General features: G+C 36.3%; 1 protein-coding gene across 1 annotated transcript in view; it reads right to left on the bottom strand.

Annotated features, from left to right (window-relative positions):
- Window positions 1-20,907, bottom strand: part of LOC126458040 (DNA-directed RNA polymerase II subunit RPB1) — a 48,960-nt gene extending 28,053 nt beyond the window's left edge. The window contains exons 1-17 of the mRNA XM_050094832.1: window positions 20,759-20,907; window positions 18,000-18,132; window positions 17,782-17,918; window positions 17,267-17,425; window positions 16,894-17,187; window positions 16,411-16,571; window positions 15,102-15,323; window positions 13,885-14,142; window positions 12,926-13,136; window positions 11,992-12,082; window positions 5,630-5,748; window positions 5,185-5,353; window positions 4,037-4,206; window positions 3,789-3,917; window positions 3,485-3,707; window positions 3,113-3,323; window positions 1,563-1,813 (exon numbers count right to left, since the gene is read on the bottom strand). Of these exons, the coding sequence (XP_049950789.1) occupies window positions 1,563-1,813; window positions 3,113-3,323; window positions 3,485-3,707; window positions 3,789-3,917; window positions 4,037-4,206; window positions 5,185-5,353; window positions 5,630-5,748; window positions 11,992-12,082; window positions 12,926-13,136; window positions 13,885-14,142; window positions 15,102-15,323; window positions 16,411-16,571; window positions 16,894-17,187; window positions 17,267-17,425; window positions 17,782-17,918; window positions 18,000-18,132; window positions 20,759-20,836 (3,016 nt within the window). The 5' untranslated portion in view covers window positions 20,837-20,907. The remainder of the gene's footprint in view (window positions 1-1,562; window positions 1,814-3,112; window positions 3,324-3,484; window positions 3,708-3,788; window positions 3,918-4,036; window positions 4,207-5,184; window positions 5,354-5,629; window positions 5,749-11,991; window positions 12,083-12,925; window positions 13,137-13,884; window positions 14,143-15,101; window positions 15,324-16,410; window positions 16,572-16,893; window positions 17,188-17,266; window positions 17,426-17,781; window positions 17,919-17,999; window positions 18,133-20,758) is intronic.
- Window positions 20,908-21,124: the final 217 nt, after the last annotated feature.

The following is a 21,124-nucleotide window of genomic DNA, read 5'->3' as shown; positions in this document are numbered from 1 at the left end:
GTCATTTTCTGCAGAGATAAAACCAGATATAAATTTTTAAGTAAACAACAGCCACACTGTTTCTTCAGGAATACTCTCTTCATATCCAATAATGCTGCAGAACTTTCCTGCACTCATTATTTAAGCACTGTTCTTTGACATAACAGTAAATGAAAATGCACCTGTAATTTTTTAAACACATTCTGTAATTTTTTTAACACATTCTTCAATCAGGTGGATGACTGACAAGTTGCAGAGCATCTAATCACACATCTGAGCAAAGTACGGCACAATTAACATAATGCACATGAACAGGGAAAAGAAACCTGTAATATTTGAATACTCCATTAGTAGCGTAACGCCTGACACAGTCATGTCGATTAAATCTTTGGGCGTAACACTGCAGAGCGATATGAAGTGAGACAAGCCTGTAATGACAGTTGTGGGGAAGGCGTCTTCGGTAGAATTTTGGGAAGATGTGGTTCATCTGTAAAGGAGACTGCTTATAAAACACTAATACGACCTATTCGTGACTACTGCTTGAGCATTTGGGATCCCTATCAGGTCAGATTGAGGGAGGACATAGAAGCAAATCAGAGGCGGGCTGCTAGATTTGTTACTGGTAGGTTTGATCATCACGCGAGTGTTACAGAAATGCTTCAGGAACTCAGGTGGGAGTCATTAGAGGAAAGGAGGCGTTCTTTTCGTGAATCGCTACTAAGGAAATTTAGAGAACCAGCATTTGAGGCTGACTGCAGTACAATTTCACTGTCGCCGACTTACATTTCGCAGAAAGACCACAAAGATAAGAGAGATTGGGTCTCGTACAGAGGCATATAGGCAGTCATTTTTCCCTCGTTCTGTTTGGGAGTGGAACTGGGAGAGAAGATGGTAGTTGTGGTATGCGGTACCCTCCGCCACGCACCGTATGGTGGACTGCTGAGTATGTATGTAGATGTAGATGTTTTTTCAAAGACAGCCATTTTTTGCACAGTTGTGGTCTTCTTGTTCTTCAGGGTTTATACTGTGGGATATGCCGAAAGGTTAGATGAATCAGAAAAACACTCACCAAGTTGATAGTTGACAATGAATCTAGTGCAGGAAACCACTTGGTCAATACTTTACCAAACATACTGACAGAAAAATGTCTTGCTTGCAATGATATCAACAACGGAAGTTCTTTGTGATCGTTTGAGTTCGTTGTATGGTGGTGATTCATGTTGCATAACATACACTGTAAAGAAGTTCATACTAGGCTTGGTGAGCTTAGCTTTAAAATAACTTAACTTTTTTTAGATTCTAAACTTGCAGAGGAAAATTGCTGTGATAAAATTACATTCAATAAAAATGAATAATGAGTTACAAACGTCTCTGCAATCAATGTGACAACATTCTCACTCTTTTAATCTACGAATGAAACCATTAAAATAAAGTGTTATTCATGAAAAATTAAAATAGATCAAAACATTCCATCTTTTACAAAAATGATCCCAACATAATCAAATACAATAAGTGTAGAAAGAACATTACTTCAATGCTTCATTTAAGGTTGACTTAAGTACATTCTTTGTTTTTGTTTTTACCTTCAATAACTCTGAGTGGACTAAGATCTGTAGGGGCACGTTCATTTATATGGAAAATTTTCTTCACATTCCATATCATACGCTGCAAGTTGCATGGCAACACAACTTTGCTTTCTCCACTTGGGAATATCTGCCTAAGAGCCTCGCGATCTCTGCACAGCTGCTCCCATTCCTTCTCAAGTTCAGATATTACTTCACTGCTGCCCATTAATTCTCGCAGGACATCTTCATGGAATATTCGACGCAGGTGCCTATAAAATTAATCAAATGAAAACACTGCAAAGACAGTATAGAGAAGACATATTTCTATCAGATTTATTAGTAAAAAGAACAGCCTCATCTTATCAACACTAATTGTACTTACTCCTATTCCACAGCATTTTACACAGGCTGAAATGTTCTGTAAACTAAATAATGTTATTAACTAAACAAATTATAAAATATCACATGCCAAGCAAATAAATCTTTTCCTTGCTGAAGAATGTAGTTAAAACTGCAAGGAGACAGAACAGTAATACTTACCTTCTACTATTCTACCTAATAGAAATGTTAGCTCCTTTCTCAGGGAAGATAGTGGGATGATTAGAAAAGGTGAGAAAGATTGAACAGGTCACTCAGAATCTGAATACAATATTTTTTCTACTTTTGATATGCTGCAATAGTATGTGAACACAGGTCTTAAATAATGCCAGGGGGCAAAGATAGCCACTCACCCTACAGTTGAGGCATTAAGTTACTGAAACACCCCCCCCCCCCTCAAAAAAAAAGTATCTCTCTCTCTCTCTCTCTCTCTCTCTCTCTCTCTCTCTCTCTCTCTCTGTGTGTGTGTGTGTGTGTGTGTGTGTGTGTGTGTGTGTGTGTGGGTGGGTGGGTGGGTGGGCGCGCGTGTAAATGTGTGTGTGTGGGGGGGGGGGGGGGGGGGGGGCGGTCACAGTGTGCACGCACTCTAATTCTGAAAGACACTGTCAGAAGTCAAAGTTATGTTTTCTGTCTTGTTTATGTGCAAGTTAACTCAATAATATGGTGAGTGGTTATCTTTACTCCTTGCATTATTGGCATTCCGCACAGGATTTTCCTGTGTCACAACAACATAGGTATCACTGTAAGTACTCATACATATGGTATTAATAGGTCAGGAAACAAACACTAACTGCCTTAGAAGAGAGTAGACTTTGTTGAAATATGTGTTTGCACTAAAGGTCCACCATTAGGATTATCGAAGTGATCACTATTACTTCAAATCCATAATCTACAAGTTAGGACACTGGTAAGTATGATTTCATTTAAATCTCATAATCCATCTATTATTGCTTTTGACTAAACCACTGATAAAAAAAATGAAAAGTCCTAACTTGTTTATGACCAGCAAAGAGAATATTTAAAGTATAACATGACTCTAGTAATCCAAGAGCATTGCAATTTTTGCAGTTTAAAATTCTGAATGCAAATCAAAACTATTATCACAAAATTCTTGTTTTTAAGGCATTCTGACATACTTCCACATAAAAAAGTCATATTGGGCAGCAGACAAGGAAGCAGAGCTATCTTACCGTTCATTTGTTGGGTCAAACTTGAACTTCTTTTCGAATGTTTTATTTGAGAGTTTGATGGTTGGGAGATTCTGAAATTCCACAGTCTCGCCACACAACCCATCTTCCCCATAACGCAACTGAATGAGCTGACCCACAGAATTACGTACTGTTCCATCATAATGCACCATTACACTTTCCATAGCCTTTATCAGACGACGCTGGATGTATCCTAATAAAACAACAAAAAATCATTAACACACGAAGATTGGTTTGTGATTGCAATATTTAATCATGTATGTGCTTTCATAAACTTATTTAAAAAATAACAGCAAGTGAAACATTGTCGATTTTCAGGCAAGAAACAGACTTTTTGACAAACTGCAAAATTACCTGTTTCAGCAGTTTTCACAGCTGTATCAATAAGACCTTCTCGACCACCCATAGCATGAAAGAAAAATTCTGAGGGTGTGAGACCGGCCAGATATGAGTTTTCAACAAAACCTCTGGATTCAGGACCATAGTCATCTTTAATAAAATGTGGTAATGTTCGTTTACGAAAACCAAATGGTATTCGCTTTCCTTCAACGTTTTGTTGTCCCACACAAGCAATGACCTGTACATTACAAAGAACAATTACTTCATTTCAGAATGTACGGTTTTCATTCATCATCTGAAAGCATGCAATTAGTGTTACCTGAGAGATGTTGATGTTTGACCCTTTGGAACCTGAAACCACCATAGCTTTTAAGTTATTGTACTCTGTCAGAGACTTCTTGGCAGAACCACCAGTTTTGTCTCGAGCGTCATTCAGTATTCTGTTCACCTACAAATCAGAGAAAATGTAAGTTAAAAAAAAGATAGTCAATATTTACATATTTTATGGTTCAATCCTGCATTTCAAAGTGTGAATACATTTTGTAAACCATTGTACGACGACAGTACCTGATTCTCGAAAGTCTGTCGCAGAGTATTACCAGGAGTTGGTTCAAGCTCCATGTTGTGAGCTTTATGAATAACTTCTATTACATCTTCCTTAGCTTTTTTGATCGCTTTCTGGATTTCTGTGTAAGTCTGAGGATCAGCAATGGTGTCTCCAATACCAATTGAGTGACCTAGCAACGTAAAAAATCAGTGTTTTAAAAGTATGACACAAACAAAATAGTCTAAGACATGCTTCTGACGAGGTGGAAAACTTATACGATAAAGGTAAGACTACAGCACACCTAGAATGCAATCAAAATAAGTTCTTGGTCTTCAGTGTTCCACATAAAATATTCATCCTCCATATACAGTAAGTACCTCTTAGCATCTCAATTTGAAATTAGTTTCCTCTATACTTCTGCACTTTCTTTCCTTCTCATTCACTAGAGCCTCTAGGGTGCAAGACAACAAAGCACAAGATTTACTGAGTATTTTTAGTATGTCTAGTTTTCAATTTCTCTTGGGAAAACAGATGAGTAACGCTCTTTCATATTTGAGAAATTCCTATTAGTTGTGGAAAATTGTTTCCAGAAGGTGTTTGTTTGGTTTTTGTCCACCTTGTATACCAATATGTAATATCTGGCACTTCTAAATTATCCTTCAGGTGGTAAAATTCAATACAGGGTGGCTGTCAGAAAGCCTCAATGAGAAATGAGTAGTACTTTTCCTCTGTGTAACTTGCATAATAAAATAGTAAATTACAGGAAAAAACTTATATTTTTATCTATTGCATGCATCAAACACAATTTTAACTGCCAAAATAACTGTCACAATTGGAGTAACATAACTATTAATATTTGATATAAATATTTCAAAATAATCGCTGCTCTTAGATGATACTAAAAACTTCTTTTGCAACGCGTAAAAAGAAAAGTATTTGTAACACTTTAATGTTACATTTGTGAGTGATGCATTTTAGAGTTTAAATCTTCATCAACAAGTGAACTGGTTCCACTTATTCATGTGGGATCTATATCAAACAGTAGCACTTATAGCTCAACTGTAATGCTTGCATTCAAAATCTTACTATCATCTTCACACTAATATATCACCTTGAGCTATAAGTGTTATTTAAGATAAAGTCTGTTAAACATTCACTAAATAGTTACCTTCCAATAGCAGCCAGTTGTTCACTACAGTCTGAATATTTCCATAAAATTGACCACACACTTCATGACCCAATTCTAGGAAACAAATATGCAGTAGAGAACCAGCTGAGGTTCCCAGTGTTTTCTTACACAGAATGCCCATCACAAGTTCACCATGCTCCACCATTACCTAGGAGGAAAAATCAATTATGTTAAATGAAATTCATGTTTAATTCAGCTGGGTTATCTTCATGTGTGTCCACTGAAGTTTACATTCTCAATTCCGAGGCCATATGTTGCCATATCGAGCAATACTGCCAGCAAATTTTGTACCAGGAGTGAAAAGGGGCGGGAGGGGGAGAGAGGGGGAGAGAGGGGGAGAGAGGGGGAGAGAGGGGGAGAGAGAGAGAGGGAGAGGGATGGGGGGAGTGTCATTTCTGCCCTTATGCAAATACTTCTATCTTACCTTTGTGTCACCTGGAGATATCCACTTGTAGGGCCCATCATCTTCTTCATCAGGATGTGTGGAATGAGTACGAATCATGTTCACGTTACCAGGAATTATGAGAGAAAACAACTGCTTGCCTGCAAAACCGGGAAGTAAATACATTAATTCAACATTTTAAAGCTTAATTTCACTGTCACAGATATATGTAATACTGCCGTATGTGAAGATGTGTGGTCATATATTATGGTAAAAATGTAAATTTCATATGGTGTAAACATAGCATTGACTCTTTATTTCACAGTAAACTAAGAACTCTTCATTAGATGACACAAAATAGTGTAGATAAGAGTACAGAAATTCCCAAATTAACAAACTGAATCATTATGGAGACTGTACAGCAATTTAAAAGCTGCTGGTTCAACATAGTTTCCTTCAAATTTCCCATATGACAAGAGTAGTAATGATAAATTTTCACGTGATAGAGTTTCCAAAATAATGCAGCACCTCACACACAGCAAGCATCACTTTTAACTCCTCATAAAATTACAAAAAGTACACTGAACGATACTATTTCCCCAAGATGTATCATGTGAAAGATTAACTGAACTAGAAACGTGATTGACTGTAGAAAAAAATTTGATGTAAATCAAAAATCATTGTAGTATTTTGTTGTTTACCAACGCGCTAAATTCTGTGCCTATGATAGTTTAGTGTAATTACACTCACTAAATGAAGAAAATTTACTATTCAACTGACCAGACAGTTTTTCATGATATTAAGGCACATACATTTTCAGTTTTGCCATGACATTGCTGTATCTTTCAATTTACATCCCTTATAAAAAAAAGCCACAAGTTAACATCGATTGCACTGTTGTGTGTTAATATTTTGTAAAATGAAAAGTATCATTAAAAATTCAAGGACTTAAAAACTAGGTGTTTTAAAAACAATGCTTCACACTTAGAATGCCCACAGAAATGCCTAAATGATAGCAAAACTTTTTAGAAGGTTACTCAGAAGACGTAACAATATTACTGCAGCAGATGAGCAAAGATTTCTTATACTACTGACAGATAGAATCCACAACAGAAGGTAACAAAATTTCTCAGTATCTTGCAGTAAGTACTGGGAGATGAAGAAGCTTGCACAGGATAGAGTAGCATGGAGAGCTGCATCAAACCAGTCTCAGGACTGAAGACCACAACAACAACAACAACAACAACAACAACAACAACAACATTTTATGTTTATCCTGCAAACTGCACTGCAGATGGTACTCTGGACCAATACATAATGCATCCTATGAGAACAAGTTAAGGTGGTTATATAGAGATTAATTTTATTACCAGAGAGAAAGGAAACATATTACAGACTAAGGATAAGTTTATTGTTACCTATAGTGCTGGGACTCAACCTACTGCACTGAGAATGATTTGAAAATGCTCACTTTTGTACAGCATTGGTCACTGTAGGAGACAGTGCTCTTCCTGAAGAAGAATGGAAGGTTACCACAGATGTCTCAATAACTATGACATTTCAGGAATGTTGACTGTCAGGACAGTCCACATTTCGTTCTTCAGCTGAAACAGTTTATTGTAGTGGTGGCAGAGATGATGATGATGATGATGATGATGATGATGCACCTGCAATACGTTTTGTTGTGGCTGTGGAAGAGCTTGACTCTGTTCGTCACTATTCTTCCTCAGCTCAATTAAGTTTTCCCAATGTCAAGCAGTTGTTGCGGTAAATTCTGTCAGTACATTATGTTGGAAGGATAGAGCAAACAACTCTTACTGACTGTTTTAAAACAAAGAACAATATTTAACTTTACATGTAATCACATTCATCCGATGACATTAGTTGAATAAAACAACTTTCAAATAAAAATTAGGTTTTCTCTCTGGACACTTTCTTTGAAGCAAGACACCTGCTGGTGATTTTACACACAGACTGAAAATGTGCAGTAGTTTCATTCCTATTAGCCTATTTTACATTCCTAGGAAATGAGCTAGTGATTAGATATTATTTATATGACATAAAAATGTCACTTAGTATAATTGAGTCAAACTATTTAAGGAAAACACCTATTACGGAAAAATATATATGGACCCTACAGCTTAAGTTAAGAGGAGGATATACTGATTTAACTAAAATATATTAAATAGTGGGCTGTGGTATATGCCATAAAGTACAAGTTCACTCAACCCATAAAAACTGTGCCACATTGACCGTTGAATTTCCATACAAGTTTAAATTTCTTGTACACATCAGAATGGGTTCAAAATATATTACTTATACACACTACTGTATAAAGTCATTGTTTAATGTTGTTACTAAAAATCTCTAGATTTTCTTGACCAATTTACTTCAAATTTTTACATGATACCACAACACAGGCCTGTTGAGGATGCAGCTAGGCGAACAAAAGTGCTCACGCTCACTTGCACTCACAGTAAAATTGGATGGTGAGATATAATTACATTGTGCAGGGAAGTGCAATCAAGCCTTCAGAGGAACAGAGTTACCGTTAAGTTCGGCGTAGCCTTCGATGCAAACATATTTACTCATGGCGCGCTGCTTAAAATGGAGATTAGCTCTTTTTAAATTGATGAGATGTAGCATGATAGCAGGGTCAGGAATTTCAAAGAGAAGGTCAGACACCAGAACAGTATGTTTATGGTATGCATCATGCCTTAATAAGCTTCTGTGCTTCAAAACTATGAACACAATGAAGGGAAAAAAAAAAAAATCAGTTTACAACTGCATTACAATACCTTCCAAGTAAAGGGTTACAGACAACTGGAAGGCGAACACTGAGAAGCTGAGGCACAAAAATTAAAGAGAACGACTTGCCTTAATCTTGACAATCTGTTAGAACTTACATACCTACAGTGTAACTGTTGCATACCAAGTTCCATTGAAAAATTAACCTCACAGACTTATTTCCTCAATATAAATTATCATGAATTTACAAGTCTGCAGCTACGATTACATCGACATCTCAATTTACATATTTGTGGGCTGTGGGGCAGGGAGTTGGAGAGGTAGGGGGGGGGGGGGGGGGGAGTGGCAGGGGAGGAGAGGCATGGAAGAGACAGAAGCAAGGAAGCACACAGTTATTTATCTTATGACCAGGGCCTGTTGACACTAATAATCAGAAGATGTAGTCAATTGAATCTCTTCACTGTGCCTGCCTGCAACTCAATGTGTCATCTTTATTGTGAGTAACAATTTGTCCTTTCCTTCTATTTTTGTATACTGAGTTAAGTTGTGAGGGAAACCAAGAAGAAATTTGGAAACAGATTTAATGTTCAGTGTGAAGAAGTAAAAACTTTTCAGTTTGCCAATGACATGGTAATAATGTTGGTGATAGCTAAGTCTTGAAAGAGAGATAAGAAGAACATCAATGAAAGTAAAATAAGGATAATGGAACATAGTCCAAGGATATCAGGTGCTAAGGGAATTAGATTATGAAATGGGACACTGAAAATAGCAGATGAGTTCCGTTATTTGGGCAGCCAAATAACTGATGATGGTTGAGGTAGGTAAGAAATAAAATGGAGACTGGTAACAACAAGACAAACATTTCTGAAAAAGAGTAATTCCTTAACATCTAATACAAATTTAAATATTAGGAAGTCTTTTCTCAAGGTATTTGAGTGCAGCCTTGGATAGAAGTGAAACTTGAACAATAGGCAATTCACACAAGAATATGATAGAAGCTTTTGAAATGTGGTGTGAAGAAAAAATGCTGAAGATCCTTTCTTTCAGGAGTACTAGTTCTGCAAGGTTCGCAGGAGAGCTTCTGTAAAGTTTGGAAGGTAGGAGACGAGGTACTGGCAGAAGTAAAGCTGTGAGGACGGGGCATGAGTCGTGCTTGGGTAGCTCAGTTGGTAGAGCACTTGCCCACGAAAGGCAAAGGTCCTGAGTTCGAGTCTCGGTCCGGCACACAGTTTTAATCTGCCATGAAGTTTCATATCAGCGCACACTCTGCTGCAGAGTGAAAATCTCATTCTAAATTTATGCTATCAAATCTAAGTATGGTTGGGCAACAGTACATAGATTGTTCGCCCAAATTTACAACCTAAACACAACATTACTTTATTCCAACAAAACTTTGAACAGGATATTTGGAAGTCTTTCTGATGAATAGTACCATCTGACAAGAAATTAAAACAGAATTGTTGAACAATGCGTCAACACGTTATATCACCGATGTCACTTATCTGAGTAAAAAGATGTTACCTGCTGAAGGTAAGATGACAGAGAGAAGCCCATCTGTCCCTTGTTCAGGATCCATTCTCTAGAGTAAAAAAGATGAAATGGAGACAGCAAAAAGCCAGACAGCAGCAGGTATCCTAGGGAACCTACATACAGGCATCCAAAAATCTCTATGGGCCCAAAATTCCTCAATAAGAAAATTTAGACAATATCACTATTCTCACTGGTAGCCAAAAAAATCGTGAGGAACTGGAAATAATTCTAACTTACTATTAAACCCTAATGTATCTGGTACATAAGACGTTATTTGGAATTTGTGGCAAAATCCTCCTCATTCTTGGATGGCTGCACCTCTGCCATTTAGAGTGCAGCAAAGCTCTTAAAATTCTAAAAGCAAAGAGTCCCAGCCCAGACAATATTCTTCTGGAACTCATACAGAGAACTATACCTCTCACAACAAGAAAATTCAGCCTAATTCTTTTAATGTGGGGAAAAGAAATAGTATGAACTGTCACAAAAAGCATAATTATCATTTGTAAGAAACGCAACCCTAGCATTTGCAGTAACGGTTGTGTCATTTCCCTGCTCTCCATTGCAGAATAAATCTTTGCTAAAACTCTGCTGAATAGGCTTTGTACCGTCTCTGACAGAACTCACTCTGAATCTTGGTGTGCCTTTTGCTCCTCCAAAAGCACCACTGACATGAGCTACTGTGCCAGGCAGTTGCAAAAAAAATGTTAACATGCCACAACCTAACAAAGGACTTTGATATTGTGTGAAAGGCTTTTAAAGAACGTCAGCTGCCTTAAACAATTAATATAACTGAATGAAGCACTTCAAGGTGATTTTAACGATCAACTTCTAGATAAATTTGACACCTCCGAGGAATTCCAATTATAAATTAGTTTAAACTAAAAATTGAGCTCACAACAGATTTCATTAAAAATGATTAACCAAACTCATCTAGATAAGAGTTGCAATACCGATCTGACAAGGCTTCTCCAACTCATATAACTAAAGTGCTGTAACCACTGTCAAATGCTTTCAGAGAGTATTTGGCCGATATGGCCTGCTGTAAACATACTGAAACCCTAGTTCTTGCACAATCTGCCACTCGAATCACTCTCTCAGACAATGACAGCATCATGGCTGATGCTCATCTGAAACAGAAGGACCTGGTGTGAAAGATGCCCAAAAGATTCTGTGGCAGTATGAACTACGATTTCCATATCCTTCCATTTCCTTGACAGACAGTGATGTGCTTGTTTCAGTTATAAATCAATAAAATATTTCTCTGGAACATGCACATCTCTAACCTCACCCAGAAAGTGGGAGGACATGGACACAGTAAACAGTCTGTACTGTCACAATATCTTTGGACATCTCTCCCATCAAGTCTTTCTCAACTGTCTCTTCATTGTAAATACCAAGAAGATGCTATCTAGAACAGAATGGTCTTCTAAGCCACCAGTGGTACCTACATAAGATATTTCTATAACTGCTAGAGAGAAAACTCAGAAATGAGTGGTGCCCAGTAATCATGACAGTTTACATCAAACGCAAAATCTCTACAACCGTGATTATGTACCTGAACAGTTACAATGACAAAGGACATTAATATTACTTCATGACCTTTAGTGATGCAGAAACTGTTATTAAGCATTACTATCAATACAGCTGAGCATGTTCACTGAGAAAGGTAAAACTTACTTCAGCGTTACATCCAGATAGTAAGCAACTGCAAAGCCATCAACTCAATCACTTATCATTATAATGCTAAAAGGGAAACATAGTTAAACACTTCAGTATTCCGTATCACTATCCGCTATTACAAAGTTAATCCAGGTAACAAAGGAGATAATGTTATTTAACAATTTGTGAAATCACAAACTATTACATTATCAAATAATTAATTTTTCGTGTTTCCTTCAAGTAGTTTACCCTTTCTTCACTTTGCATTATTTTACATGTTACATAATAAATGTAATGTTTATTTGGATATATTTATTGACTATCCCAGTTTAACTCAACCCCCAACATGAAAATTGTATGCTTTTTTCAACGGTGATCTCACATAATGATCTCTCTGATTACGGTCAATGAAAGTTTTGTAAAATGTTTAAACACAAAAGCACAGTTTGATAATTTTATTTACTGACCTGTCCAGAGAGGTTTAGGCTTTAGAATGGCTGGTTGTGGCATCTTTCCATCCCAAATTGGAAGAAACATAAGAAGATTCATCATTTGTTCCTGAAAGTTGAATCATGGTAATTTAATTACAGTAATACAAAATCTCACTAAAAGATAAAAAAAACTCAAAGAACTGAGGTAGTAATTTCAAATATTGCAGGAGAAACTGAAGCAAGATTCAGGTTTAACACCCTGATGGCACTGATATCTTTGGAGATCAATAACTAGTAATTTTCAACACACATTTGAGAAGAAAGTTGCAAGAGGAGGAACAGACATACTGTTTTCAAAATCAGGCAAAACATACTATTTCATGCATAAAGAAATAGCAAGTTGGTATCGTATGTTCACTTTCTAAACAACCACAGTGTGGTTACTGTCAAGAATCACTGCTTCAATGTAAGTCGAAATACTACATGTCTCTGGAACAAGAGTCATCTGTTTTCGCTGGCATTTGTAAAGCCATGTGGAAATAAAAGGGATTCATGGTGCAGATGAAACTCTATTGGATAGCAACCTGAAACTTGGAAAATGCTGGCAAGATAAAAATAATAGTTGGCATCACAGTTTCTCCTCCCTTTATTAGATAATTTGCATTTCAGGTCTGCTAAAGAAATACTGCTGATGAGTTTAACTACTAAGTTGAAATATTAATAACTGTAAGACCGAGTAGTTGAAGATAACATGAATTAAAAAACCTACATGAAGTTATGTAGTTAATCACCTATAACAAGTTGACAATATGCTCCACAAATATAAAAATCATCCAAACTAAATAAAATGTTTCAACAACCTTAGAAACAAAATCTAAACAGTATTATTAAGCATTGATCTACTTGCAGTGTTTCTTCAGAAGCTCCTTTCCCGTTATAAAAATGTTTATAAATTCTCATTTTACAATACCTTTTCAAGGAAAACATCTCTCTTTGTCATCTTCCTCACAGCTGTGAGTGTGTCCTGCACAATACCCATAACTGGTTTGTTTGCTTGAGGAGTAATGATTTGCCTAGGAGTGATGTGGAGATTTTCAATCTCTGCTCTTGTCTCCATTGACTGTGGCACATGCAGATTCATTTCATCACCATCGAAATCAGCATTGTATGGTGATGTGCAACTATAAAGAAACAATGATTTTACTTTTTCGGACTCTGAGGAAATAGAACTCAACAATAAACGCCAAATTAGATACCTAATGCAGACACCTTAAGCCAATATGTCACACACTATACAGGGTAGTCAGAAAATGTCTGAAACGCTTTTAGGGATGTTGCAAGGCTGGTTGTACTGAGACTGAAATGTTAAGAAAAAAATTTTATACATGCACTGTTTCTGAGTTATTCAGCGCTGAAGTTAGCAGATCAGGTCGTCGTGCATTCAAGTTTCAGTTAACCAAACAAAGTACTTCTTGGGCAACACTGCCTCTGGTAGGCTGCTTGAACGTGAGCACGACACCCCACTGGCTAATTTTAATGCTAAATAACAAGGAAACAGTGCAATGTGTTGAATTTTTTTCTTAACATTTGTGTATCTGTACGATCTGACCTGCAACATCACTACAAGTGTTTCAGAAATTTTTGGCCACCCTCTATACTCTTAATCTACTATTAGTTAATTACAAATCTTACTCATTTAAACATTCATAATAATGAACAATCATCAAATGAAGCAACTGTTCTTTATAATAAATAAAAGAGAACTGAGAAATCATTTGTAGCATTCACACCGGTCAAAAAAACCATAACCAAACTAAAAACTATGGCACGGAAACAAATCTTATGGGAAAATTTATTGTCTCACTGTTGTGATAACATAAATGACATATGTATAATTTTTTTAAAGGTTGGCTTAAACACTGTCCTCACCTGAGATTCATACGGAATGTTGACCATGGTAAAACTTTAACACGATGTCCCATCATTGACATTTTGTGAAGAGTTGGTTGCCGATTAAAAATCACCAAGTCTCCATCACGGACATGGCGTTCTACTTTATATCCACACTGCAAATGCAGATCTGAAGATTTTGGATGGAAACGCAAATCAATACGTTCTCCATTGTCACGGACAATGTATTTTGCACCTGGATACTGCGAATTTCCTCTACGTACCAATTCTTGCATCCTGTAGAAAGTTAAATGATTAACAGTAACACAAATAACATATGTTCCCTAACAGTGATTATTCCGGGTTAGATATGGGCTTCCTGAAAGAGTACTTTAACTCCAAGTTCGTGGACAGAAGAGTTACACCACACCCTACTCATTATTGCGTAGTTTTTAAATCCTTTCTATTAAAGTAAATGATATAATTATTAGCACTGCTAACTAAAATTTAATAACTTCTTTGAAATTCGCAAGGAAAAACAATGTTATGTGACAAGTAAAATTTTTCTTGGAGCGCAATATAGAAACACGTGACAGAGTTGCACAAAATATCCTTTGTCATAGTAGGTGCACACCAAGCACCACCAGGTGACTTTAATATGTTCATAAATGATCATGAATCTCAACTGGTCTATTTAAGAGAACAAAAGAAGGATGTAATGGTTGTTGGTAATTTTAATACCGATTTTCTTATGAATTTTTCCAATAAGCATTTACTGCTTTCAGTATCACTGTCATCAACTTATTTCCTACTGTAAACTTCCCAACTTGGGCACATAATTGCTCAGAAACAACCATTTACAATATCTGCATAGGAACATCTAATTAACAAAATTATGTTACAAAAAGTCAAAGACCTCCATGACTTGACATACATTCCCTTCATTAAACATTAATACTGATAAGGTCAACAATACCACTAAATCTGAATTCTCAAGGGTTATCAGCAAGACAAAAACTGTTTATTTTAGAAAACCTAAAGTTGGGTATAGATAAATCTGTGTTAAAGGTAACAAGAAGGAGAGCTGCAGAAATCACAAATTTGTCACTTTACTAGTGAAGTTGAATACATACTTTTAGTTAAAAATGGCCTGAGGAATGATAAAATATTAACAAATAATAATAATAACACATATGTCTGCCATTTACCACTTTAACAAATCAAACTCATATCATAACAGCAAAACACTGACTTACTTGTCAATGTTAAAAGGAGTTACTATTTCAGGAAATGTCATGTTCTGTGCGATGGACCTCGGAACACCAACTTGATCAATACGAAGATTTGGGTCAGGAGTAATTACAGTTCTTGCTGAAAAATCCACTCGTTTACCCATCAAATTGCCTCGTATTCTCCCTTCTTTTCCTTTTAACCGAGCTTTTATGGCTTTCAGAGGTTTTCCGGACTTCTGCATTGCACTAGAAACATAAAGATAATTTTGTAAAACCAGAACAAATAGTTTTCATAAATAAAAATTTCAATCCTTAATAAACCATAAAATTAAGACACCAGAATAATTCAGCATTATTAAAATAAGATTGCAAAAGAGTAGGGTCAACTCTACAAACAATGAATTATAAAATTATTGCACCATTTGAGTTTGTACCTTCAAAAAATTCTGCAATTCCACTGTAACCAATGGAAAGCTACCCACTATGCCACTGCTAAGCATATTTGAATATCCAAGATGTATGGAGAAAAATAATCTGCTTATGTCTTAAATATAACCTACACTCTGATGTATATGCACAGAACTCACTACTGTCACAATTCTCTATAAAATTTGTGGAATTTTCTAAATTGTTGTAATAAGTGAAGGAAAGCTACAATAACAGCTAACATAAATGCAAAAGCAAGACATGTGGTACATTGTGTTTAAACCTACAAAAACTCTCAGGCAATTAAATGTTGTGTACTTAACAAGGCAATAATCAAAGTGGCCTCCAAGCCACAGTCATCACAAAGTATCAAGCATCATTAGCGGAACTCTGCAAAATACAAGATTTAGCAACACAATGTCAATCTGAACAACTGTAAGGTAAGATTCTGGTTTTCTCCAATCAAGACAGCAATGACATCTGGATCATTGCAAGCAGTTGTATCATCCTAAACAATTTTTTTTTTGAGAACTCTACTCCACAATAATTACAACTGGTTAAGAGCCTTGGTTCAAATGGAAAATACACTTTCAAATCTATGAGTACAGAGAATAACGCTGGGCTTTAGGCTTGTATGATGATACATTGCAAAAGTTAAAGGTGTTTTTCCGTTAGCTTACATTCATTTCATCTTTGACATTTTAATAAATTAAATTCTAAACAAATACTTACCATTGTACCACCATGGCAAAATTTAATCAATCAACTCCATTAACTTCGTACTTCATTGTTTAGAGTGGTTCATTTCTTACTTAACTGTGCATGTCACCTTATTAAAACACACTTCATAATGAACTGCACTTATCAACTATTACCCATTGAACATCTAATGAAGAATACAGCTTACCGTGGTAGACCAGGCATATCATTATCGACTAGTGTGGCAACATGGAACTGCAACATTTTGATGTTTTCTGATATCACATGTGCTGCAGCTCCAGCCTGTTCATTTCGCATCAGTTCATTGTTGGATTTTATAATATCAGCGAGCTTGTGTGTGAGATCATCCTGGAAAACAAAGGCACACAAAATTATTAACCATTTACAGAACTGCATACAGTAACTCAAAGTATGCAGAATAAGTCAAACAAAAGATAAAAAAATGTACATGCAACAGTACATAAAGTAGATATTACACTTTGATTTTACAAGAGAGTTCTGCGCAATTAATGAAAGCAAAGCATTAGCATAAATAAAAAAGTGTTCACCACCCTTCCCCCCCTTACACACACACAGACAGCGAGAGAAAGAGAGAGAGAGAGAGAGAATCAACTTGCTATTATAATGACTCTCTGTTCCTGAGAATGCACTCAGCATTCAACAAACACACCTGGTTTCTCGCAGAACCGTACATAACAACAGCAGGGCGCACTGAAAGTGGTGGCACAGGAAGTACTGTACATATCATCCAGTCAGGCCTTGCAAATTTTGGATCCATTCCAAGAATGAAGCATTCTTCATCTGTTATGTGTTTCAGGATTTCCCAGACTCTCTCTGCACTTAAGCTGATTTTCTTCTCTTGTGAATCTTCATTGACATGCTTCCATTCAGCAGTCAAATCAAGTCCAGCACGACGAATACTTGGCTGGTATCGGCCACAACCTCCGTGACCTTGCTTACGAGGCTGACAACAAAAGAATTTCATAATTTTGGTGGATCACAGAAGTAAGTTTCAGTAAGACTGAAATATGGTATAGTTGTACCTGTTGATTGTTGGGATCATCAGGGTTATCTTTATTCAAATCCATCTCATCACCACCTTCGCAAATGTTCTTTCCCTTGCACAGATCATATACATAAGTAAGTCGCTTTCTTGGCTGGCCTTTTGATTTCATAACAACTTCCTTAATCTTTGGATTAGTCTGAAATGATGAGAAATATTGATTTGTTACATTGTCAGCATAATGATGAGTGCATAAGCCACAAATACGACACTGTTGTTATATCATTAATTCATAAACAGCTTAATCAATGAGAGAAGCAAATTCATAAACTAGGGAACAATTTTGTTAAGAAAATTTAATGTATAAGAAATACAATCTTCCTAAAGAAAAAAAAATTATTTTCTATGCTCTACAGAAACTTAACAGTGCTCCTTTTATTACACTGCTACCTCTATGATTTGAACACTTTAAAGGACACACATATAAATAGTATTTTATTATTCTACCTTAATCGAAAGACTGAAATAAAATATACATAAATACTACTGTCTTACCGGACTGACGAGAAGCTTTGAACAATAAAAACAAACACAACGCAGAATCTTTATAGTTTTGGTAAGGAAACCAACATGGAACACTGGCTTTGCGAGATCTATGTGACCAAAGTGTCCAGGACACTCAGTTTGGTTTCCTGCAACAAAAAAACAATAAGTCACTCAGAATTAAACCAAGTATAAAAATTATTGCTTTGTTACAACTACAGTGATTTCACCTGCACAGGTCTGACATCGGGAATTTCTGTCCATCACACCCTGTCGTGGATCCATCAGCCCACCGAGCTTTGGTCGACCACCTTCATACGTTTCCGAGTAGCGGATACCGCCCTCTGTGACTGACATACGTCGCTGAAAAGACATATGACGACATATTAAATGCCCATTTAAAATTCAGTACCACAAAGCTCTGTGCAGTAGAGGACACAACCAAATCTTCAGCACAGAAAAATGTGATACCAGCATATCTTCACCCAGAAAACTAAACTATTACACATTAAAAAGTGGTATATGATACTCACAGCTGCAAGCTATTATTGCATTTCAATGTCACTTGTCTCATGAGGACCTTACTTTCCCTTCAACTTCAGTAAAAACACAAACATGAATTTTTAAAGTCTTGGAAAACCCACACAGTAATACATTTGCATAAGGATAGAAGGAAAATTTTTTCATTTGCATAAGGATAGAAGGAAAATGTTTTCTAACTTTGTAAGTACAACTACTGAGACAGAAGGATGACTCAATATAATACATGAAATATCGAAAAGGAACAAAGGTCAGACAGGACACATGCTTATGTGGAAAAAGGTAATCTGTGTTCTTTCCATATGAGCCATCCTGGCATTTGCCTTACATGACTTAGGGCCACAAAAAGCTAAATTTTGATGGTTGGAGAGATATTTGAATTCTGATCCTTTAAAATGTGAGTTCCATATATTAACCACTGCACCATCTCACTCACAGGGAGCCGAGTGATCTGAATACTGCAAGAGACTCAACTATCACTTTCTAGCATAAAAAGTAACTATAGGTATAAAAATGAATTAACATGGTCACTATCCATAACACATGAGGCACTAGGCGAACAGCAAGCACAAAAAGGGATAAAAAGTTTCTTAGTTTTCATATAGTTTCCCATCAAAGTGAGATAAACACCTCTCCACTGCTTAACATTACAACTATTTGGCGACTTATGACCTACTCTTCCACGGTCTATATGAAACATTTCTGTAACACCTAAGTTATTGAACAATAAACAATCATAGAAATTAAACAATTTATAGCACAATTCCACAACAGTAAAGAAGGTAGGAAGGAAAATTAGGTATCAACATCCCAGTGACAACAAAGGTTATTACTCATGGAACACAGGCTCACATTGGAGCAGTAAGTTTGTTGTGTCCTAGTTTGAACAATCAGAAAATGCTAAATTTCACACTCAACAGATAAACTTAGTGCTGAACTGTTGCTTGTCGCAGCCTTTTGAAGTATTACCAAATAACTGATATGTCAATTTTGTGTTAAATCAATTTCTAACTGAATTTTTCCAATTTTATTATTTTAATACTACTTTCCCCTCATACACCTTACGGATTAGGACATTTTGATGTCTAGCCCATGTCCCTATCAATCATCCAATTCAGACAGCAATGTACATCATCACCCTTTTATATAAACTGAAGACTAATTAAATTCCTTTCTCACCACAATATTGCAAAACCATGTAATCGGAAAATTGAGTGCAATTTCATGTACACAGGTTTTTTTATCCCCTGCTCCCCCTCCCCCTTTCTCTCTCTGTCAATAAGAACAAAAGTGAAAATGTTCATCCTTATTTAATAGCTTAAATAATTTCCAGTAGTACAGGAATTTATTCAATGGTCTTCAAACTTACATTCATAAGCGCCTATTTGCAAGTCAGAAGGATAGGTATTATGTGATTACATACAACTGGGAGAAATTATTCTTTGTTAAAAAGAATAGGTGCCAAAACTGCTATACTTTCACATCTTCATACCGCTGGTCTTTACCAAGTACACAGTTATCTGTAGTATTGTAAATCAACCAATCAAAGACAGACAAGGATAGCAGGAAGCAAAATAATTTATTCTTTTACTAATATGCATTACAATATTTACAAAAATTCACGTAGAACTGCCAATATTTCGATGAAGTTGCTGGTGTTGGAGAAACTATGAACTACAAGTACATTAGGGTTCCGTACACAAAGTAATGTAACAATTTCCTATGCCTAATGGCTTCTTCAAATTCACGTGCCAAAAATATCACTCAGTGGTTCTACTCATACACCACTGATTTTTCTATATTCCTAAACAAACGGAAACTCAGCCAAGGCAAACACTGAACCTGAAGCTTTGATGGAAATTATGGTGTTTTTAAGTTTCTGGTGGGGATAAAACTCCCACTGCAGCTTTCATCGCACATTATCTTATTTTAATAGAAAATACAACGAGAAAGCAATATTTCCCACTCAAAAATATTACTATTGCCCGAATGGATTGTAGACCATCCATAAAACAATACGTCAAATGTAGAATAAGCCACATCATTTTCGAAGAAGCAAAATGGCATCTCCTGCAAGGCTTTATGCTAAATTACTGGAAGATAGTTCTGCATACAAAACTAAACTTCATATCACTAATTCCCAAGATCCTACTAAATCTACCCACAAATCAACCAAATTTATCAAGGACTTTCTTCCTTTTTATCCTTTTGTGCTGACAAAACACACGCAACACTACAAGAATTTCACACACGCAACACTACAAGAATTTCAATATCTGTCCAGATATTAAGAACCTAACACAATCATGTTCGGGTAATGTTTCTTACAACTACTAATGAAAACTTCAAATTACGCAACAGAATCTGGGTACAAAAATCTTGAAAATACGGCACTTTAAATCAAACATTTTCAAACACACAATAGCTGATCCGACTATTATTTACTAACAATTTCATCTGGAGAAAGGATGCCAAACTGCACACGTTTGACGTAACGCACAGGCGCCTTAGAATCATTCGTCGACATCTTGACTGCCTTGTCCCAACTTGTTCCACTGATGGCAATTCCGAGGTTTTTCCCTACTACATCTCAAAGATATTGCAACCAAAGACAATTCCATAAATTTACCCTCGTTGTACCACACAAGTTGAGTACAAGTATCTCTGGTGTGAGGAATAAGGAGGAGTCTTCATCTCTACCTAGGGCCCGTTTAAGGACCAAGTGACACAAGCCGCCGCATGAGACGCCTAGCTGAGAGAGGCGCCAGTGAGGCTACAGCTATGAGATAACTAAGCAAAACGTTTCACAATTAGT

The sequence above is a fragment of the Schistocerca serialis genome, chromosome 2, assembly GCF_023864345.2.
Source record: "Schistocerca serialis cubense isolate TAMUIC-IGC-003099 chromosome 2, iqSchSeri2.2, whole genome shotgun sequence".
Taxonomy (NCBI): domain Eukaryota; kingdom Metazoa; phylum Arthropoda; class Insecta; order Orthoptera; family Acrididae; genus Schistocerca; species Schistocerca serialis.
Note: the sequence above shows the minus strand (reverse complement) of the source record. Positions and strands in the feature narration are given on the sequence as shown.